This window comes from Athene cunicularia (genome assembly GCF_003259725.1).
Source record: "Athene cunicularia isolate RWA chromosome 3 unlocalized genomic scaffold, athCun1 chr3_part1, whole genome shotgun sequence".
NCBI classification, from domain to species: Eukaryota; Metazoa; Chordata; class Aves; order Strigiformes; family Strigidae; genus Athene; species Athene cunicularia.
Genome location: NW_020799097.1, coordinates 26,100,181 through 26,124,368, shown reverse-complemented (window position 1 = coordinate 26,124,368; position 24,188 = coordinate 26,100,181). Strand labels below are relative to the sequence as shown.

Sequence of the window (24,188 nt, the reverse complement as noted above, 5' to 3'; positions counted from 1 at the left end):
CTAGTGGACTATCACTGATCCTTTCACAGAAAGCAGAAAACTTAGCTGCTAGTCTCCTAGTTTTAATCCACAGCTCTCATATGCCATGAAAGCAGTCAATTTACCTGATTTTGGGGTAATATTGGTGTGAACCCCTCCCACTCTTTGGAAGCCAGACACTGCAGCCAAAAATGCTAACTACGGAGAGCAGGTGAAGAGGGATAATGTGTCCTTATAGGCTAACAATACCGTGGTTAGAGACAACCACCTCAATTTTCAAGCTGTTGTCTGGGCACCAAGCCCAGTTCCACAGACAGTGCTGCAGCACTATTACAGACACTGAAACCCCTCAGGAGATTTTTCACTATGTTGTAAGATTGGGAACATACTCATATGGACACCCAAATCTTCATTGACAAGGGACTTACATCAGCACCATAGACCTACTCTGAGACGCAAGAGCTGAAATCATAAGCATATCACGTTTTGTTCAGCACTTTAGTGTTTTCCCCAGATCTGGATATTATCACAGTATTAATTGTTGTATTAGACCACCACTAGAATCATATAGCCATTTCTCACACAAACAAAACCAGTTTCTGTTAAGTCAGTGAATCCATCTGGATACAGGTCTAAATACTTCCTTTTTCAGAACAAAGATGTCTTAATAGAGATATCCCAAAATAACAAGAATTTTACAACAACATGTGGTATTTCTTAGGTTAGGAAGCAATTTATCAGTACTTTAAAACATATGACATTGTTCTTTTAAATAAAGGAAGCAAAACTGAAAATATCCATTGTGAAATTAACTTTTCCATCTATCAAATATCATCTATCAAAGTAATTTGTTTAGTTCATTTTAATACATAGCTTTTATATAAACTAATCTGGGCTTTTGCTATAACAACCACATTTATTGATGCACTTATTGTGTCCTCAGTACTTCAGTAATATGGATCATAAGTAATTTATAAGGTGTAAGTTGACTGGTTTTCACAGTTTCAAATGTCATAAAGGTTCAGACTATGGCAATAACCCCAGGTTGTATTTGCCTGAAAATACAAAGTTTGGTGATGATAATATCATTCTTTCATCAGCAAAATGATAGCCAGCAGAATCTGTGCCCAGCCCTGATGAAAGAGAGGTATGAGCTGCCCCTGCTTTTGCAGAGAGGCCCTGCTGAGGTGGCCTAGAACAGAAGTTCTCTAGCAGCAACTCTAGGTCAGTGCTCCTCCTCTTTCATTCCAGGTGAAGGGCAGCACATTGCCTTCCTTGGCATCAGAAGAGTTTCAGTAAGTTAAAGCATGAAAAACTCATCGTGAGCTCACCTGTAGTCTCTGAGGTCAAATATTCACTGTCAACCTCAAAAGTGCAGAGACAAGTTGTAAATCATCATTTTTATTCAGTTTTTCTTATATTTTACAGAAACTCTACATTCTGTAGAAACTTACAGAATTAGAAACCTTCTGATGCCACCCATACATGTTGCTGGAACCCACTAATACTACAAATAAATCTCTGTTTGTAATGGTGCAGTACTCTCGAGAAATTTCCTACAGCAAGTGATTTTCCTTACAGCAAGTCAGAGCTAGGGGGAGGAATGGAAAGAACTGAAATGAAAATCTTAAAAAAAATTCAGTTCTAACAGGAAGAAGAGAGGACTGTCATTGCTAAATTCTCTCTCTAATGTGACTAGGGAGGCACAGAAGAAAAAATCAGTTAGCAAGGTATTTAATTCACATCATGTCTGACAAGAGGACTATTGGCTTCATTTTATTACCCTCCAGATTGAGGATTCCGAACATACTGGATAGGTTGATAATAAGCTCTTACAGAGACATTCAGATTATATATCACGGTTAAGGTTTAATTCACAATAATTCACAGAAACACAAAGGCATGAGAAAAGGCTGACAGACCATTTATCTAGGGTTTCTCTGAGATCATGGCTCATACACATCAGGACAGTTCAAGATGTGTTTTTGCAAAGTGATCCCATGGCTTTATGAAGAGGTCTGCGGAAGAAGACAGCACTTTTGCTGCCCTGTGACTGCCCATTAATGCTCCTTGCATATGATAGAGATGTCCCCTCAAACGGTGATGGGACATGAATACAGACCTGGGGGAGCTATGCATTGGGGAGTGACATGGAAGGTCACTGGGGCTTCTCTGCAGTCTCCCTTGAAGGAAGAGTGAACTTTGCCCAGTCCTTGCTGTCCTCATTTCTGTTTAGAGAAGATTCAGGTCTGGACCCTAAATGGAGGAAGTGCTTTCTAGTAGATCTGATCCAAACACTTGCTTGACAGGGAAGCACAGGATTTCCACTTTCTCCTGTACATCATTTCCTACAGATATCATACAAAGGTCCTCTCCTCAACATACAGGTTTTCAGATCACAAAAAAAAAATGTTTCTGTATAAAGCCCAGCTGCCCATCTCCATCCTGGAGCCAGGTGCCCCTTGGAGAATTATCTAACTTTGCAAAAAAAGAAGAGACCAGAACAATATAAGGATCTAAGATTATTCCATCATCTTTAAGGAAACTAGCTGAGGCTACAAAATCAGAGTGAGAGTTACTTACCTGCTCAATATCTTGATCACTGATTTCTTCAAGGTACTTTTTAAAAGGATTGGGTTGATAGGGCTCCTCCTTTTGCTGTGCACTCTTGCCTTTCACCAGCACGGGACGAATGACACCAGGTTTTGTCTTGACCCATAACACACCCAGGACAAAAGAGATAGTAGAAAAATAAAATAAAATACTTTACAATTTACAGAATATTTGTTGGACAAGTCAATTCCAGCAGGGCTTCACTGACTAGTTTTTTAAAAATGTTATTAATAACATAGTTCACCACCAAAATTATTCAGGTGTCACGCTGCCTGACTTACTTTTAATACAGACTGTGGACAAAAATGGCAAGAGCTGGTTTTATGCACAGATCCTCGCCACTGACATCTGTTTATTACCCACACAAAAATAGATGCTGGGCTGTCAGACTATGGTTTGTGGGCTTTGCTGGCTGTTTTTGCTAGCTGTTCAGCTGCATCTTGATAAGTTCATCAAGTCACACTTTATGCACAGCTACACATCTGCTTTCACACTTCAAATTCCTTTCTGGGCTCCTCAAAACAGTAACTGTGAAACAAGAAACGGCAATATGTGATGCTGTTAACTTACACCCAGGCAACATATTAGGGGAAAATATTTCGGGGGAATAATACCAGTGATTGCATGTTGTATTTTGACAGTGTCTTTAAGAGTTCACTTGGAAAAGCACAATTTTAGAGAATTCAGTCAGCATGGATGTGTGATACACCTCATTTCAGATAAATTGGATTATTTCATCAAGAAAAGGTTTCTTCGTTAGCTACTAACCAACCAAACAAATTACTATTAATTTGTTATTTTAGTACATCTTTGATTTTCATAATTCTAACAGTAGTCTGACATGATGGATTGAGGCATAAACTCTAAATGGAGGCTAGAGGTTCATTTTAAAACAGACAACTTGTTCAGTAAGTAAAGGAAGGAAAAAGTGTACATTCTCACTAGAATTTGGTAAGTACTGAAGTCCTGGAGGGGACTGTGATTGAATTTGAACTTTACAAAAAGTGAGTTATATTCTCCCCTGTTATGGCTACCCCATAGAAAATGGGTGGTCTTTGTCATAACTGATATAGATAACAACAGGACTGCTGCTGAGCTCCTTCTGTGGTTGCAGCCCACAGAGGCGGTTTGCCCAGCTGGGACTGAGAAACAGGCTCTGTCACAACTCCCCATCCTCAGTACCCAGCAGGGTATGAAAATGAAGAGATGTAATTTGCCATTAGATTTATTTGTAAGATTTAGACTATGTGCATTTAATAACACCATGCTCTCTGTTTATAAGAGCAATACACTTAAGCAGTCTGTCTGGAAAAGAGAAGCTTACTGTGAATGTAAGCTTAAAATGATACAGCTGAGATTGCTGGATGTATTGTGTAAACTGAGTTATGGATCACCTTAAAATAAGATCTGCAGGTATTCAGCAAGGACCAGGCAAGAGGAGCACCCATCAGAGGGGAGGGTGCAGGAGGCAGGAGATGTCCCCATGTCTTACACTCCTGACTCTGCCCTGGGAAAGGACAGAGCAGTGCCCAGGGGCTGAAGAAGGCAGCAGAGGTGGGAGGAGCACAACACACCTGGGAAAACCAAAGCCCAGGCAGCAAAATATCTTCCCTTAGCTTTGTGTTTTCTCCCCTCCCTCCTTTCCACAGGTTGGGGCCCTTTCATCTGCCCATCAAATAAGAAGAAAAACTTTTAACTGAAAGCAAAAAATAAGCCATGAGGTGAAATTAACTTTTTTAAAAGAGTAATGACTGCCAAGTTGCATTAAAAACTTAAACATTTTCATTAAAGAAGGTAAATTTAATGAAAGATAGAGTGCTCATTTAATGAACTTACAGTTGTTCATGACTATCTCTTTGTAAGATTCACCATAAAATAATCATTTTCCTCTCCAATATTTCTGAGAAGAGTTTGTAAAAGACTCCTGGCTTTCAACACAAAGGTAAATATAAAAATATAAAGAAAACTACAGTTGTTATCAAGTCATCATTACGCAGACAAAGGACCCATGGCCTTCTAGCACTCTTCCACACCATGTAACCATGCAATTAAAAGCCCATTGAGGTACCTGAAATCACCAAGGATAAGCTACTCTCCTTACACAGGAAACCTCTTCCAAAAGCACACCGTAGAAATGCTTTTAAGGAAGCTCTTTCTGAACAACACTGCACACTCAAGTGCTGGCTGAGTCATATGTTTATGTCTGACTCTGCTAGCAGAATGGCAGATATCAGCCAACAACCAGCATTTGAAATGCTTTATTAGTGCCCTGACAAGTTGTATAAAGTCTTTGATTCAAAACTAAAAGCTTGAACTATTTCATTGATAGTAGGTGGCACAACTAAGACTGCTGAGAAACAAGCTAAAACTTAGTTTTGCTAAGGAAAAATGGTAAAGGCTGTTATGGTAGCAATGGGCTGCCATCTGTTTTGCTGATTAAGGATACCAGTTAAACTTGGACACCGGAGTGAAAAGAGTAGGCATATTTTACTGGGGATAACTAAATAATGTAGCAGAGTAATACAGAAAACATACAGTAACACAGAATAGTGCACTTAAAGTAAACAAATAGGAAAATACAGGATAATGCATCAAATCATTACTACATGTAAGAGAGAACAGTGATTAAGAAGGATCCCTCACCACTCGCACACGTTCCCATCACCCAGCCCCGCAGTGGCTGGGCAGCCCCGGTTACAGCGAGGGTTTGCAGAGCCTGTCCCGGCAAGGGGGAAATCCTACGCGGGGCGTCCACCCACAGGTGAGGCTGCCAGAGTCGCTGTGAGCGGGTCCAGCCTTATATCCCCAAAATCAGCAAGCCAGAATAGCCAGAACCTTTGTTTTAAGTGGAAAATATCTGGTGTCACTTTCCAATGAGATTCCCCCAGAGCCTGGCCAGGGCTCAAGGGAGAAGCTAAGGGAGTTTCACACCTCATCTAGTTTATGTATGTTCTTTTTAAAACAAAACAATTGGGGACATCTGTTCCCAAGGCTGGACAGCTGGCTTCATAGCCTTGTTAACTTAACCCTACTCAAAGAAAAAGAAAGATACATTCAGGATAGCCATGTTTTCATCAGTAATTGAGTATATGCTATCTAAGCTACATCTTTCATTAATGAGCATACATATTTCATTAATGACTACATACTAAGCTAGGACCTTCAGCTCAGGGCCTATTGTTCAGGCTTCAGTACTTCAACACTTCCACCTTTTACATCAGAATAGGTGCTTTGTTATAACTCAGTACAATACCTACTAGCACAATGGTTATTAGTTATAAAATATACAGGATTCATCTATAGGTCAGCTCTGGCTTGGGCCAGATGTCCAAGCCTTAGCACTTCACCATCATATTGCTACAGCCCTAATAGCAAATTACACAAGGGCCAACACACAATATCCAGAGCTGACCCATAACCATTTGTACTGAATCAGTGCCAGGGTGCTCCCTGGCATGGTTTTGGCCCAGGTTAGCAAGCCCACAGACAGAAACAGGAGGATAGGCTGGGTCAGGGTGCTTCTCAATAGGCAGAATGGACATGGCCACACTTCTTCAAAGATAGAAGATATTTTGGCTGCATGAAAATGAGCCTAGCATGATAGTTGCCTCAAAAGTCAGAAGACCAAACTTCTCATTGGCAGGTGTATGGGCATGTTCACCTCTGATTTTTTCCTCTGTTATTATGACACTGGTTGTCGCTAAGATCTTGCTGAAAATGGTGAGTAAAGTCCTAGTTGCAACCCCATTCTTCTCAGCAGAGGCTTAAAATATTCCGAGTCCCACGTTTCTCCTGTCTGAGTCACTGTCACTGCCTCTTATCCAGAATATTTAGAGATCTCCAGAGCACATAGGGCCAGACCCTTCTTTGCTGGCTAGCAATGACTGCAGTCACTCTTTGCAGTGCTCTGTGTAACTACACAGACATTAAGTCATTCTGGACACCTGAAGAGCTTTCCTATAAACAAGAAAGTTGCCTCTTTAACAAGAAATTGGCTTTTTAATATGTTTTCAATACAGTGCTGTTTTGAACCAGCCTGCCCCTGAGAAAACCAGACAAATGATTAACAAAAATAGGACATGTTCAGATAAAAATATATAACAAAACAGGAGACCTAGCCTTGGGATAAAAGAGTCAGTTGTCCTCTTTCTTTCCATTCTGCTCTGAGTCCATCAGACCTATATCCAGGTTTTCTGTACAAATAGTCTTTTGTAATCTTTGAAGCTTTTTGCTTCAAATGGGATAACCAAAGAATTCCTTCATGGAGAGGAACCTTCCAGTTCCATTTTTTTCCAACAAACTCTGTTTCAGGGAAAGAGACCCTGAGGCAGATGAGGCAGATGGGGCAAGTGTGCAGCACACCATGCCCCAGCCAATGCATTCACGTTCTGTCAGCACTGAGAAGCCAGAGTCACCTAAGAAGCCTCTAAATCGTTGAGAGTACCTCCTTCAGATGGTGAGGGACTATCTCTCTTGTCATGAAGGAGAACTGCAGTTTTCACTGCCATCAAAAAGATGCTTTTTCCCCAAAAATTACAAACATAGATGCTTTGTCTAGTTGAACTGTGAAACACCTTAAAATATTTGCCTTCTATTTCTTTCCTGCCACAAATTAGCCTTCACAAAGATAAATTTGTTATTGAGCTTATTAGTTTATTTTTCTTTTCCCGTTAAGGCCTTACACTTGCAAAAATACAATAAAAAGTTCTAGTCAGTGTATCAGTCTACAGTGAAGTTCTCTACTAGATTTTAAGGTGTGTAGGCATATAACTATGGTTAAAAGGATTTCCTCTTCCTCCAGCTAAATAGTAAATCATTCACATCACAAAAAAAAGGATAATATTTTCTCAACCTCCATGCTGAAGCGGGGGCAGGTCTTGCACCAGAGCACAGAGAACAAGGACAGTCACCTGTTTGAAACTCAAGTTGCCTTTGTTTTTGTTCATACTGAAATACTTGCATTTCAAGAAACAGCTGAATTTTCAACAAGATGGCTGATACTGTACTGTATTGTGATTTCCACCAACTCTGTGCTAAGTTAAGCCCAACAGATTTAGTCCTTTTCCATTCTACTCAGTACAGGGATGAGTCTTTTCTTCAACATCTGGAGAAAGGGGACAGATCCACAGTAAGAGTAGCATAAAGGAGGCACTCATCTCTGCTGCTGTTCTGGGACCAGCAGAGGAGCAAGTTTGTAAGTTTGAGACCAGAAAAGGGAACAGGTTTGCCCAGGTGCTGCTCACTTGCCCAAGCTGGTGGCAGGGAGAGGGATAGGACCTTAGCACTAACACAACACTGCTCTTTGTTTCCCTCTCTGCTTCCCTCCCTTTCTTTAGGAGACTTTAGCACATTTAAGTATCCTTCATTCACATTTTATTTTGATATATCATGTATTGATATTGTTGCGTGATGGCTCTGTATGGACCACTCCTCAGTATAACTGACACATTTCACTTCAGCAGTGCCAGCAATTTGGTGTTTGAGAAAGTATGGATATAGACCCATTGCAGGTTCTGCCTTCCAGAAGATATTCATCAGTGTTCAAAGGCCATGAAGTACTTGAAGCTGCCAAGTCACACTAAAATGCCCCAGAATAAAAAAATCCACAGAAATATGTCTAGATATTAACTGAAATACTCCAGATTTAACTCCTGTAACAGATCATGAGCATTTTTATCTATTTTTCTCTAATAATTTTCTTCCTACAGATGCTTGAACTCTGGACACGAGTCACTACAACTCATATCCCCAGTCTTTTTCATGCAATAATTTGCACTGAGTCATTACTGTTACTATCATTTAAACCTGCTCGCAAAATACAGAAATACCATTCTGCATTTGCTCTAAATATATATGACTCCTTTGCTACTATTTTTGTATATAAATACATTTTGATAAATCATAGAATCATAGAGTGGTTTGGGTTGGAATGGACCTTAAAAATCTTTTAGTTCTAACCCCCCACTCCCTGCCATGGGCAGGGACACCTTCCACTAGCCCAGGTTGCTCAAAGCCCCATCTGGCCTGGGACACTGCCAGGGAGGGGGCAGCCACAGCTTCTCTGGGCAACCTGTTTCAGTGTCTCACCAACGCTCACAGTAAAAAATTTCTTCCTTATATCTAATCTAAATCTACCCTCTTTCAGTTTAAAACCCTTGCCTCTCTCATCCTATCACTACACTCCCTGACAGAGTCCCTCTCCATCTTTCCTGTAGCCCCCTTTAATTACTGGAAGGCCACTATAAGGTCTCCCTGGAGCCTTCTCTTCTCCAGGTTGAACAACCCCAACTCTTTCAGCCTTTTCTCATAGGGGAGGTGCTCCAGCCCCCTGATCACTTTTATGGTCTCCTCTGGACCCACTTGAGAACATCCATGTCCTTCTTATGTAGGGGGCCCCAGAACTGGACACATTACTCCAGGTGGGGTCTCACGAGAGCAGAGTAAAAGGGGAGAATCACCTCCCTTGACCTGCTGGCCAAATCTTTTGATATAGCCCAGGATACGTTTGACTTTCTGGGCTGCAAATGCACATTGCTGGCTCATAGTCCGATTTCCATACATCAACACCCCCAAGTCCTTCTCTGCAGGGCTGCTCTCAATCCACTCATCCCCCAGCCTGTATTTGTGTTTGGGATTGCCCTGACCCATGTACAGGACCTTGCACTTGGCTTGTTGACCTTCATGAGGTTTGCACAGGCCACATTAACAAGCCTGTCAGGGTCCCTCTAGATGGCATCCCTTCCCTCCAGTGTGTCGACTACACCACACAGTTTCGTGTCATTGGTGAACTTGCTGAGGATGCACTCAATCCCAGTCTCCATGTTGCCAACAAAGATGTTAAACAGCGCTGGTCCCAATATCAATCTCTGAGAACGCCATTGGTCACTGGTCTCCATGTGGACATTTACCACAACTCAAGTGCAACCATCCAGTCAATTCCTTATTCACCTAGCAGTCCATCTGTCAAATCTATGTCTCTCCAATTTAAAGACAAGGATGTTGTGCAGGACAGTGTCAAATGCGTTGCACAAGTCCAGGTAGATGACATCAGTTGCTCTTCCCTTATCCACCAGTGCTGTAAACCTGTCATAGAAGACTACCAAATCTGTCATGAACAATTTTCCCTTAGTGAAGCCATGTTGGGCTGTCATCAATCACCTCCTTATTTTCCATGTGCCCTAGCATAATTTCCAGAATGATCCACTCCATGATCTTGCCAGGCACAGAGGTGAGACTGACCCATATAGTTCCCTGGGTCTTCCTTTTTTGCCTTTTTAAAAATGGTGGTTACATTTCCCCTTTTCCAGTCAGCAGGAACTTCACTGGACTGCCATGACTTCTCAGATATGACAGGTAGTGTCTTAGCCACTTCATCTGCCATAGTCCACAGAGGCATCTCATCAGGTTGCACAGAGTTGAGCAACTTCAGGTTCCTTAGGTGGTCTTGAACCTTATAATCTCCGACAATGGGCGGTTCTTCTTTCTCCCAGTCCCCACCTTTGCCTTCTGTAACTTGGGTGGCATAGCTGGAACCCTTGCCAGTGAAGACTGAGGCAGCAAATTTGTTGAGTACCTGAGCCTCCTTCACGACCCATGTAACAAGGTCTCCTATTTCTTCTGGAGAGGGCCCACAATTTCCCTAGTCCTCCTTTTAGGACATTCCTATAGAAGCTTTTCTTGTTGCCCTTGACATCCATGGCCAGATTTAATTTTATCAGGGCTTTGGCCTTCCTAACCTCTTCTCTGCCTGCTCAGACAGTTTCTCTGTACTCCTCCCAGGCTACCTGTCCTTGGTTCCAACTCTGTAGGCTTCCTTTTAGTGTATGAATTTGTCCAGTGGCTCCTTGTGTGTCCATGGAGGCCTCCTGGCATTTTTGCCTGGATTCCTCTTTGTTGTGATGCATTGCTCCTGAGCTTGGAGGAGGTGATTCTTGAATATTAACCAGATTTCTTGGGACCCTCTTCCCTCTAGGGCTTTAGCTCATGATATTCTGCCAAGCAGACCCCTGAAGAGGCCAAAGTCTGCTCTCCTGAAGTCCACAGTAGCAAGATTGCTGTGCACCCTCCTCACTGCCCTAAGGATCTTGAACTCCACCATTTCATGGTCACTGCATCCAAGGCTGCCCTTGAGCTTCACACTCCTCACCAGCCCCTCCTTGTTGGTGAGAACAAGGTCCTGCATAGCACCTCTCCTTGTTGTCTCCTCCATCACCTGGAGAAGGAAGTTATCATCAACACATTCCAGGAACCTCTTGGATTGCTTGTGCCCTGCTGTGTTGTCCCTCCAACAGATATCAGGGTGGTTGAAGACCCACAAGGACCAGGGCTTGTGAATGTGAGGCTGCTTCTATCTGTCTATAGAGAATCTCATCTGCTTGGTCTTCCTGGTTGGATGGCCTGTAGCAGACTGACATTATAATGTAACTTGTCCCAGCCTTCCCTTTAATCCTGACTCATTAGCTCTTGGTCAGCTCTTCATCCATCCCTAGGCAGCTGGTCCAGCTTGTCACTGACACAGAGGGCAACACCCCCTCCTCATCTCCCCTGCCTGTGCTTCCTAAAGAGCCTATATCCTTCCATTCCAACTCTCCAGTCATAGAAGTCATCCCTCCATGTCTCTGTGATGCCAATAAGATTGTAGCCCTGCAGGTGTGTGAATGTCTTTAACTCTTCTTGCTTATTCCCATTGCTACATGCATTTTCATATAGGCATTTAAGTTGGGCCTCTGATGAAGCTGACTTACTGGTTGGAATCCCTTTGTGCTGCTCTTCAGGTGCTCTTCTGTTGACCTTGATCCCTCTCCAGGCTTTGAGCATCTGTTGCTGGCACTGGCATCAAGCAGGTAGGAGTGGGATAGACTGAGGCTCCTCTCCTCCAACAACTTTAGTTTAAAGACCTCTTCACCAGCTTGGAAATCCTATGACCAAAGATACTCTTCCGCTTCTCTGACAGATGGACCCCATCAGCCCTCAGTAGCCCAGGTTTCTCAAAGCAACTCCCATGGTCTAAGTAGCTGAACCCTTGGCTGTGGTACCAGTGTCGTACCCAACTGTTGATTTGCCAGATTTGACTGGCCCTTTCAAACCTCTTTCCTTTGGAAGGACTGATGAAAAAACTGCCTGTGTTCCAGAGCCCCTTACCACTGCTCCCAGGGCTCTGTAATCTGTCTTGGTACTCCTCAGACTGCTCCTGGCTGTATCACTGGTGCCAATGTAAAACAACAGCAGCAGATATAGTCAGTGGACTGTACAAGGCTCAGTAGTGTCTTGGTGACATCCCTGATACAAGCCCCCAGTAAGCAGCACACCTCTCTCGAGTGTTTCAGGTCAGCAGATGGGTGCCTCTGTACCTCTCAGAAGAGTCACCTACTACCACCACCCGTTATCTCTTCTCAGTTGTGCTGGTTGTTATATGGGGATCAGATTGGGCTGCCTTACTCAGCTCCAGCATCTCTCCTGATGTGACGGGTCTTTCCTCTTCAGTCTGCAGAGCGGTGAAGTGGTTCTGCAAGGGCACCTCAGGCTTCAGGGGAAGTCTCTTCCTCCTGCAGGTCCTTGCCATTGTGAGCTTCCATTCTTCTGCATTACTGGCTCCCCTCCCTTCTGTGGGTGCTGGTGGGGGAGTTTTTGGCTGTTTGGCCATGGGCTGTGGGTCCACAGCAGACAGTGCTTGGAACCAGCTATCTAATTCCTTCTCAGCCTCCCTGATGCTATGCAGCCTTCTCACCACCTCCTGCAGCTCAGCCAGATGTCCTCTGCCTGGGCACATCTTTTGCAGGCAGGTCTGCTGCCTGTCCCTGCCCCAGGAGGAAGGTCTGGGCACTTCCTACAGTCTGAGACCAGCTCTGCAGCCTTTCCCTTCAGCTGCTCTGTCTGGGTGGAGGCATCGGCTACCACTGGTGTAGATGGTGCAGAACCTCCAGCTGGAGCTGGAGCCTTTGCTCTCAGACAAGTGCCCGCCATCCTGCCTTGAGGGCCAGGTAGGGTGAGTGCCCTTGGCCTGTGCAGCTGGTCACAGAACAGTGCCCAGTTGCTGTGTGGTGTGTACTTCAAGGGCTTTGTCTCAGCCAGTGGAATGTCCCTCCTTTGAAGAGGCACCCTCCCGCATGAATTGCCACACCAACTGCTGCACCATGTCCTGGCTGAGGCTCCACACCGTTTTCCCACTCTGATTTCCATGCTCCTGGTTGTTGGCACTCCCCAGGGCTACCCTTTCATTGCACACTCGAAAACTGCATTAAAATGTCTGAACCAAAAAAATCTAGGAAAATGGTACCAAGATATTCAAGACTGGTTCCACATGAATTTTGTTCTATTTGCTCAATATATAAAGAAAAAAAAGGTTATAATTAATGTTAACCACAATATTGTGTGTAGTGTTGGCACACTGGGTATAGTTTTGCACTTTGTTATCATGAGTCATTCACAGTCATCTTTTAAAAGAGTACAAAGTCTGTTAATGAGAGACACAGTGGCATGCTCAACACTTTGCCTGTCCATTGGATGGAAGTCACATAATTAAGAGGTGTAGGTACAACATTTCTGGTCACCATAAATAATCAGTCCCTGGTATACAGCTAGTCAGAGAATCTACAAGAGAAGAAGTAATTAGCTGAATCATAAATCCTGCAAATTTCTAAGTCAAAATGTTACTATTGAAGAATCATTCACTAGTAGAGATCACAAGGTGCTCAGAGACAGCACTGGTGTCTGAACAAAAAACAGGCACAAGAATTCAAATGTAGTGATAGCAATTTAAAATAAGTGAAATAAAATATATAGCTAAATAATTAAAATAGTTATTAAAAAAAAAAAATCAAAGGAGCTGCCAAAAGGATGAAGTGCGTATAAATGACCAGAATACTGCCTAAGACAGTAATGTTTCAGAGAAGCCGTGTGTCGATTTATAAGAAAACTTTAAGAGATTAACAAATACTAGATATTCAAAAAGCAAAGAGTGAAAAAAAAAAGGAATAAGGAGTAAGAGGCTCCGAAGCTGTATTCAAATACAGTCCATAGGGGGAAAAAAAAAAAAAAAATTCTAGCCCCATAATATAGCAATGCCATATATTAGGCCAAGAAAGTCTTTGAGAAAAAAGACTTACTGAATTGCCTTACAACTAAAAGTCTATGGGGCCAGTAGATACAATCAAGACATAAAAAAGATCCATGAAGAAGCAGAGACCAAGGCTGAAAATTAATTCCTCACTTCTGCTTTCACCACAGGAAGATTTAGGGAGGTTCTCACACTCGCAAAAATAAACCAATTTGGAGGAACTGCCTCAAGTGCAGTATCAATAAGACAGATTTGAGAATAAAATGAGCAAATAAAATGGAAGGAATAAATAAACTTGTAAAGCAATTCCAGTGTGAAATTGCCACACGATGAATTGTGGTACTTAACTTACTCCTTCAGGCATAATCAGCACCAGAAGAATGAGAAGTGGGAACTGTAGGGCAAGTTTTACTACAGGATCCTGGAGGGGACAGGGAATCACAAATCACTGCGTGTGACATTTCAAGCTGTGCAAAGTAGTTGGACAAATTGCATTAAAGAACAGAATTAGTATACATTTGGACAAATAATAAGGAATGCCTTTTGAAAGGGCACTCATGACTGATAAATCTTTTACAGTTATTTTAAAGAGTCAGTGATTCAAGAAAGCTGGCTGATATGGCAGATGTAGGTTATATTTAAATTAGCAATATGAGAATCTTTCAGCACCTAGAAACACACACTAGATGAAACCAAGTGAGAATCAACAGGTCATCTTATGTGAGGCTCAGTGTTTCATTTTTTTCCCCAGCATGTCCCTAAATGCATGACCAAGGATAATAAAATGAGGTTGCATCACAGAGCATAAAGTCCAGTGGGGGTTTAGTGATGCTGCATTTGGATTTCCAAAGTCTTTAAGGAAGGTCTTTCAGCAGGATCTACTAAGGAAATGAAACTGCTACTGAGTAAAAGAGAATATTTCCTATGGACCAGTTAAAAGATAGGAAGCAAAGACTAGAATAAATGTTTAAATTTTACAGTGGAGAGAAGTCATGAATAGAGTTCCTCAGAGATGTGCTCTGGAATCTGGGCTTTAAATTATGGATGAACAACAGCTAGAGAAGAGCGGCTAGTAAGGTGACAAAGTTTGCTGGTCATACTGAATCATTCAAGGGAGTAAAAACAAAAGATCAGTGCAAAGAATCACAGAGAGATCTTATAAGAGTGAGTGAGTGAGTGAGTGAGTGAGTGAGTGAGTGAGTGAGTGAATGATAGAAAGGCAGGTGAAACTTAGCTGAATTCAACATTGATACATTTGCCCGGGAAAAAAATAAACTTCATCCTAAATTTATCAGGAAATATATCTTGGACTTACTGTATACCGTTTTATGTAAAGATTGTCTTACTGCTCAATACAAGTAAGAAGAACTAAAAAAAAATCACTATGAATTAAGAAAGGAATAGAAATAATGATAAAGAACCTTATCATATCATCATGTAAATAGGAAGCTCTGTGTTCAGAGCTAGACAAGAGCAGTTTATAGTTTTAGTCTCGCAATCTCAAAAACAAAAACCTGAAAATGGTATCAATCAACGGATCATCAAAGATATGGCACAGTATCCAGAGTTCTCAAAGAATGACTAAGCAATTTTGACTTATATATGAAAAAGAGGTGACTGATAGGGTATTATGGTTAATACCTAGAAAATCATTAATATTATTTAGAAAGTGAAGAAAGAACAATTATTTGTTGTTTCAGTACAAGAACTGAGGTCAAGCTGTATGTTTAAAACAAAGAAATGAAGTACTTCACACAATGCATAATTTAAAAGTAATTCATACGTCTACAGAATGTTTTAGAGATCAAAGTATAAGAAGATTCATAATGTAACTAGAAAAATATGAGAAGTGATCAAAAATTACTAAACAGAAGAAATTGATTCAGAAGTCCCTAAAATTCCATTAGCTGAAGTATAGTGAGGATAATTTCTTATCCACGTCTCATTTTTTTCCCTAGGTATTCATTAGTGGTCGCTGCCACTTGGACAGGCTCCATAACTTCTCTTCTGACTCCTCAGGAAGTTTGGCTCCAACAGGACTAAATTGTGATCAGAGCTAAAATGAAAATCTGATTAATAAACTCCCCTTCTTTATTTGATTTTACCCTTGCTTTTCACTAGTTAAGCCAGCTTTGATTTAAACCAGTGTGTAATAAGAAAATAGATGCCAGAACATTGTTGCATATAAACAAAGTTGTAGAAGTGGAATATTACAAGAATCCAAGAACTGGCAGTAGACCTTATGGTTGTCATACATCTCAAGATTCAGCAAGACTCTAGTTTGTCGTTTGGTCCACGGGTTTACAAGTAGTGTCAGGATTTACAGTTTCTTAAAACAGGTATGTATTCAGTACAGAAGAAAGCAAAGCAGCTCTGCAGAAGCAATGCAGCTTTGTAAGATATTGACTGCAGCTTCTTTCAAAGGACTAAGAAAGTAAATAGTATGTACTTTAGAATTTGTGCTTGTTCAAATTTTGAAAAACACCATATCACAGCTGTGAAATACATACCAGCTGACTCTCTGTTACCATAGGTGCCGATTTGTATAGGTTGGCCTGCAAAAAAGGTAAATATATACCATATTACATACAATATCATAGTGACTACCATGATGACAGAAGAAAAATCCATGGACAGCAGTATGCTTAGGTACAGAAGCTTTTAGCATTGATGCAGTGACATACAATTGGTAAGAAAAATTAAAATATTGTAATTTCCAGTTTATTTCTAGCTATAAACAAATATAAATGCCTGTTGTTAAAATTTTAGGGATACTTTTCTCCAAGTATAATAAAATTTCACTTTTTCATCTTGATCATAGTTTGAATCTTGAAACGTAAATCCTGACATTTCTGAGCCTGCCATTATCTGTTAATTTGCAGCATCAATGTTATTAACACTATCGATTGTATTGGGAGCTCCATCTAACCTTCTCATCCTTCTGACTTTACACTATGAAAACCAGAACAATCCTACTCAAAGCATTACTTTTTTTTTTTTTCTGAGTATACATTGAACAGCAGAAGCCCTATTTTCCAGATCAAGGGTAAATGTGATGAATGCAAAGTGTGTGTGTGTGTACGTGAAATAGCCATGTGCCACATGCTTATTTGCCTGTGTAATGGTGAGATTCAGAATTTCTGGTACACTGATCCCTCCAATCAACTTCTTCAAGCTCTGTAGGAGTTCCACTGGATAATACAGTGTTTCTGTTCAAATAACATGCCCTTCCTTGATGTAGGTGTGACATGGATGCCTTGAGACTCTAAAATGGGAATATTCTTCAGTATGGTGGTAAAAAAAGTACTAGATACAATGGTTAGATGTTATAGCTGTAGTAGAAGACAAGTCAGTATCATTACAGACTGCACCCTCTGCAGAAGTACCACTACAATTGGATTTTTATCGACTCAACTGTATGTTCCTCTCACTGTTTCAAGAAGAAAAGCAATCCCAGCATGTTTGGAGAGGGAAGAACATGCTCTTCCTTTGCTGACCTGTGAGAAAAACCTTGCAGAGATTTGACCACAGAACTCTAGACATGGTCTCCCAAGTGCTAAACAGAGATGTTTAATCACTCCCTGATCCTGTTGGGTCTATCATCCTGCATTGATGGTGATAACAGCATCACCACGAGTCATGATAGAAACTGTACTACTTGCTGAGAGCACTCACATCTTCAACACAGCCACTGCTGAAGGAAACCTTCCCACCCACACAGGGACAGCTGTGATTTAGCACTAAATCTACAAGTACATCTTCTGCCCTTGACAGAGTAAACTAGAGTTTTTACTAGTGGTTACTTACATACTAGGGACTTTCTTTCATACCATTAACCAAGTGTGATGACCAGTCTCATTGTGAGCTTAAAAATCTCAAAACATTTCAAAGTGATCTAAAGATACAATCAGGCTGGAATTAAATTCTCTCACTTCAGGGGTGTAAGTTAAAAGTAAATCTCATTTCAGAGGGGTTACCTGAAATGTATATAAGCACAGCAGACCAGAGATAAAGAAAAGGGCTACTTATTTCTTCATGTCTGTGTGCATTATAGCTGCTTCATGTTCTCTCATTTTTTCACTTGTGTCATGTCTATAACACTTTAGAAAAATTTTTTTAGACTAGAACTGTCAAAAAGAGCAAAAATGTCAATAATATGGAAAGTAATTGTTCCAATTAATCATGATAACTTGTTTCTAAAATAATTTAAGTGGGAATTAGCTAGAACTTGAAATTAAAGAAAGCTTTTGTTGGTGACAGTAATTATATGGAAATACAGTGACTAAGTATATATATTAGGGCACTCAATAACCATAAAAGTAATTTATTTAGAGAATTATTATTATATTATTATTACAAATCAGCAGTATCATCCCTGAAGCCAACAGAGATGCACTATTATGAAATGGTGAATAGGATCATATCAAAAACCATACAGTTTAAAAAGTTATTAAATGACAGCTGTAGTACTTATTTGTCAACTAGCACAAACTGCTGTAATTTCACTGAAGTTAAGACATTTTTCCGTACTTTTTATACATTCCCTTGCTATTTGTACGATCATTTACATCCTTAAAAGGATGTAAAAAAGGTTCTGAAGTGCATAAGAAGACAAAAAATAATTGAGGTGAAGGCAAATCTATGCCATTTTAACTGCTAAATGGCAGGACAATTCAACATATTTGTATATGTATAATCTACTATTCCATATCTATTGAAGTTATTAGTAATAGTATCATGTTTGCATACACATACATTTCTATGTGTGTGTGTTTATAAATAATACCTTACCATGATGACAAAAACACCCTCAAAGCAACATTTTGACAAGTGTCTCAATATCAGACATCACAAATACAAAAATATTAAGAAAATTATATTGCTCAATTACCATTTTAATTCCTTCTAGTAAAATCAATTGCTGCATAAACTAAAATAATTCTTCGAAAAGAAAAAAAGATTTGCAAGAATAGAATGGCTGAACATCATTACTCCACGACAGCTCACATGAGACACCTCAGGTCTCCTGAGGGAACTCACAATTTGATATTATGATAACAAGTGTCCCTATAATACTCAGTTCCTGATTTCTACCAGGGACACTGTTAAATTGGCTCAAAGTATGCACCTTGTTTCAAAACAGACATCTTGTACCTCCTATGAAGAAATGTTGGCCCCTGGATTATATCTCCTCTAGTGAACAAAAGTCAGCACACGGAGCGGATCAGGAACAGGTCCTTCCCAGTTAATGCACACTCCCTTGCATGCTTTGGGTCACACCACCTACCACACTTCCAGACAGTTCTCCATCATGGTCTGCATCGTAGCTGAAGGAATGAGGCCACCCTGGCTCTTGTGCTGGGCTGAGGAGCTCACTTTGAAGGAAGGGAAGTGGAAGGGGAAGAGAAGACAACTCTATGGCAACCACCTCAGTGTGCCCTTGCCCTAAGGGCCAGAGGATAACCCACTAGTTGGTTTATTAGCAGGGACAGAAATAACCTACGTATGTCCTACCAAAGAAGCAGAACAAGAGAGAGAGAAAGAGCTGTAACATATGGGGGCTGTTAGGAACACCTGGCTCATCCCTTAGGAGACTGCTGCAGAGTGCAGTGATGCCAGAATCCAGGAGAGCCACCAAGTTCAGCCACTACAGCCTGAAGATCACAGTTCATTTTCTGACACAAAAAAATGCAACATGCTTGTACATTTTATAGGAAAGGTTAGCCTACCAATAATCCTCTGCATTATTCCCAATCGTATTTTTAAATAGTGATTTGTCATTTATCAAGAACGTTCCAGGGAGACTGGGAAGGAAGAGTTTGTAAAAGTGATTTTCTATACCAGCAAAGAAAACCTAACTGTATCCCCAGGCATAGAAGTTGAATGACTGAATTTATGGTATATGTCAGCCACAGTTTGGGGATCTGAAGATCTTCACTGGAGTGGTATTAAATATACTCTGTTCTCACAGGCTACCTCTGAAACACACTCTTTTATTTTATGAAAAGGCTCTCTTCCAATATCTTTTATAATTAGTATAAAAAGGCACAATCTGTCAAGCAAAAATCACAGTATGTAATAAAATATGCATACTGTCACATTCAAGAAGGAAAATGGAATTGATCAGTCAAGCATTGTGCTGGCATAAAACTGGGAAGCCTCTATTGCTTTGTCAGCACTGCTTTGATTTGAGCTTCAATAGAAATGCTGAATGATGAATAGTAAGCAGAGATTTCTCACCACATGACTAGATGAGTTGTAAGTAAAGTATGGAACCTGCAGTAACTGTGTGTGCTAGTGAGAATTAAAATGTTAATTGGGTTTAATGTTTCAATAATTGAACTGATGACTCAATACAGATATTTTCTTTATATGTTGGAATGTGTGTGTATGTGACAAAACAGCTACTATTCATGTAAGGCTAAACTGTGAGTTTTCAGCCAGCTTGGAAGGAAAAGTTTGGGTCAGCCTCAAATTCTGATGGGTGCACAAGAACCAAAGAGCTTCTACCAAAGTAAATCCCCTACTATGCAGGCTGAGTCCAAATAAATAAACATTTCAGCATCCATAACAGTCTTTGCCAAACAGCTGAGCTCTTGTCCAATGCTCAAAGCAAGCAACAACAAAGAAGTATGTGAATAAATTAAATAAATTAATTTTAATATCATATTCACACAGATAAAATTATCAGTAGACACTGCACTGAGGAGATTCCAGCCATGATGGATTTACAACAGGGAGATGACATCTCAAGTCTCAATTGCCAGTGCTCTAACCTACTCACTTCTCTGTAGTAGATGCAGCACCTCATGTCATGAATAAAGGTGACTGTCTGCTACATGCAGACTCACCTATAGTACAGTAGCAAGATTAGACAAAATAGACATTTTTGCATGCAAAATATAGAGTAATTATAAAAGTACTTACATATCTTGTTTCACGCCCAGCTGTTCTCTGCAGCGTTGCTGACACCTTATACAAAATAGTTATATTAAGAGCAATGAGTTATTTTGAGAACTAACTGAGAGAGATTTTCATCATTGTGACGTTATTAATTGCTCAGATTCAATAAAATTTCGGTTTTCCATAAAAATTCATGAGATACACGAGAATAAGGTATATTAAAGTTTTGCTTGAGATAATTATGTAGCAAATGTTGTAGTTTTTAGTGCTCAAAAAATATTGATCCCATTCTATTCAAGCTGGCCTTTAAATTGTCTATGAGATGTGCCGTAACAAAATGCTTATCAGTAGACAGCCATAGGTGTAGTTGCCCCATGAAATATGTGACATGCTCACAAATAAACTTGAAATGCCATCTTTCCATGTTCTGATATCCAAGAACTTGCTTTCCTCTGACTAATCCATTCTACATCTAAGGCATTTACTTATATACTCTTTTTCCCTTCCTGTCGGTGATTCTCTTTTACCATCAGTTTAAGCATTTTGCTCTCTCATTCTGAGGTCCTCACAATCTTTAGGTTGGTCCCTATGCTACACAACATCCTGTTAAACTCCCCTTTTGACCCCTTTACTTGGTTTCATTACTGCTAACAGATGCCTTCCATTTGGCTCAAGGAAGTAGTTTTTGGATGCTACTGCTCAAAAGACCAACTTAGTGGCAGAATTTTAACTGCTTTGGATTCAGTGAAGGCACTGGAAAACAATTCCTCAATAGCAGTCTCTGCTTACTTTTTCAGCTACCAACTTTCCATCTGCTTCCATCTTTCAGCTGCCTGAAGCCTGATTCAGTACTGAGTGATGGTTGACAGAAGTAATTTGAAAAATGAAAATTAAATTTGAAGTGTATATTGAATATACTCACTCAGGAATGCTGGTTCTGTGCCCTATTTTTGCAAGGTAGACTGGACATTGTGCAGGATATTTTGAATGCATTAACTTTTTGATATGTTTTCTTGCCAAAAATACCTTTTCTCCTGTTTACAGTTGTATTTCCTCCATTTTCCCTTTATTATAGCTAGTAATACCAACTTAAAGTTACCTGAAGCAAACAGAATACAGGACCCTCATGTCCTGGTTATTCATCCTTCTGAACCCAGAAGGCACACCAGTATAACATAGTGAAACCAGAGGATTAAAACAGTATAGAAAGTTCTTCCTGCTTCTCACTACCTGTTTCTGAGTTATCCAGGGTAAATGGATATATAATAGTAGACAGCCCCCTCCTGTGAGGGGCCAGAGTTGAAAGGAAATCAGCACTTAAGAACAAGTCTACATTTAATCATCCCATTATTTTACAACCAATAATGAATATGAAAAAAAATCTGGGAGATGTTCTAAATCACTGAAGCTAGGAACATTGGATGTTCTGTAGTAGGGACCCACGGATGGAACAAAATCTGGCAGACAGCCAGAGACCCTGCAATCTGAAAGGCAAGGTATGAAGGATTTCTTTCTTGTGGATCCTAGCTTCTGAAACCTTAATAAACACGTTCTCTTTCATAATAAAACTTCTGACTTCAGGAAAGCATCCTGCAAGGAAGACTGTACTGACTTTAGGGCTACAGTTCTGTCCTTCCATGTCTTCCAAACCACTGAACAAGCCTACTGATGATCTCGTAACTGCTCTCTTGTTGCCATGAGCTTTACTGTTGTGACTTTGTTTGCTTTATGTCTACTTGGAAAGAATATTTGGGCTTATTCACCTACCTTGCCAACATCTGACTCAGTGCTCATCTGCAGAAAACTTGGAGAAGATTCGCATCGGCGCTGGAAAATTATTTTCAACAGAGAACAGACTTATTAATGACAAGAGACAAAAGGAAAGGAAGATTAAAAGTCAGTCCCACATACTGATGGGTTACCATAGTCAACGGGTCCTGAAGGACTTGATCAATGACAGCACACAGCTCTTCTGTTTGTTGTCTGAGCTGGGCAGGGGAGCACATCTGAAAAAGGACACATCACTCAGTTAACCTTTGCTTTTTATTTTCAATAGAGACTTGAAAGTGATATAACAGCACTACCTCTGAATGGGTGTCCAAAGTAGTGCCTTCAGTCACACTAGCAGTCTTGGATGGCTCTTCTAATGCCTGCAATTCAAAATATTTCAGTGTGATACTGAGTTCAAAAATTAAAAAAATAAGCAAACATACACTTTTTTCAATATCGTCTTTCCAGATGTGGCACTTTTCACCACAGAAAGATGGAAAACAAAGAAATAGTAATCTTCTAGGAATGGCTTAGTAATGTTCTTCAAGTTACCAACTTCTGATTCTGAATTAGAGGGGAATGGTTTGCAGAGAAAGACCTAGATGAATTGTCTCTAATCTTAGAGATGAGAAACTACCAGCTTAAACTGTCCTCTCCTTCAACAACCCCTCCGCCTCCCTTACAGTGAATGTCATGCAGTGACCATGGGCCATGTGCCACCCAGGCACTGGAAGACTGACTGCCGCACACCATTGGAGGAAAGCCACCAGCTGTAAGCAGGTGAACAAGGCAGGGGTCTAAGCATACAGCAGGCCTCTTCTTTTCCTCCAGTAGACATTTTCTTTAAAAAGTGCCTCCTGTTTAAAGAGAATGGTGATTCCACATTGCAGCAAAACCAGTACTCAATGTTTTTGGATTTTTAGACTGAAATCAGAATTGTATAGAGAGAAATATGTGCTATACATATGCGATACCACACTAAAATATGGCTGGTCTAAGCAGGTATGCAGTGTGTCCAAAACAAAGCACAAGCTTCTTGTGCTTGGATATACCTCCTGCTTTCCAATTTACTGCTTTCACCAGTACTTGGAGTAGGTTTGAAAACAATGGGAGTAAGTTTGCTGATCCCTCCACTTTATCAGAAAACCAACAAAATGTCCTCAAAAGCCAAACTTCAGTACTCAGTTCCCTTTTCATCTTTGTCCAGAGTCTGCAAGGCACACTGTCACTGCCATCACCCATTTTTGCTTTGAAGTGATTTGAAAATAAACTCCGTGAGGAGACCAAAATTTACTCTGAAAACCTGCTGATTCATGAATCAGGGCTACAGGGCTACAGGGGAGGGACCTGCAGGATTCATGGATCTTTTCTTTTTTACACATTACATTTTTCTGAAGATTCATTCTGCTAATTATCTGCAAAAAATAAATTATAATAAGAGAAAAAAAGATAATTCTGCTAAAACACTTTTTCATGCACGTGGGACTCTCTGGGAATGGATGGATCCCAGTAAGGTGGGTATTAGGGCTGCCAGTCACAGAAGACATACATGGACCTGGGAGGAAGATGGCAGAATCTTTTAAAAAAAGAAAATAAGTACTTAAGTAATTATTTCTGAGTTTAATTTTTTGAGTGCAATCTTTTTTTCTGTCCTTACTCAGGTACTGGAACCTTACATCTATGTATGCAGAACTGAAAAGTTAATGACAACTTACTTTTAATGTTATTTTAATACCACCCACGAGTGATCCTGCACAGAAGCACTATTATGGAACACCATATCTTCACAGTAAGAAAAAATGAAGAGTATTTTCTTTCCAATCACATTTTTTCCCACCCCACCAGCTCTAGTCAAACCTGTTGGCCT

General features: G+C 40.5%; 1 protein-coding gene across 5 annotated transcripts in view; it reads right to left on the bottom strand.

Annotated features, from left to right (window-relative positions):
• Positions 1–24,188, bottom strand: part of MLIP (muscular LMNA interacting protein) — a 119,636-nt gene that overhangs the window by 27,158 nt on the left and 68,290 nt on the right. For 4 of the 5 annotated variants that reach the window (XM_026845030.1, XM_026845031.1, XM_026845032.1 and 1 more), the window contains 6 exons: positions 22,636–22,701; positions 22,474–22,557; positions 22,319–22,378; positions 20,576–20,620; positions 16,159–16,203; positions 2,563–2,688 (listed from right to left, as the gene is read on the bottom strand). In XM_026845030.1, the coding sequence (XP_026700831.1) occupies positions 2,563–2,688; positions 16,159–16,203; positions 20,576–20,620; positions 22,319–22,378; positions 22,474–22,557; positions 22,636–22,701 (426 nt within the window). The remainder of the gene's footprint in view (positions 1–2,562; positions 2,689–16,158; positions 16,204–20,575; positions 20,621–22,318; positions 22,379–22,473; positions 22,558–22,635; positions 22,702–24,188) is intronic. The other variant, XM_026845035.1, reaches the window with a different exon arrangement.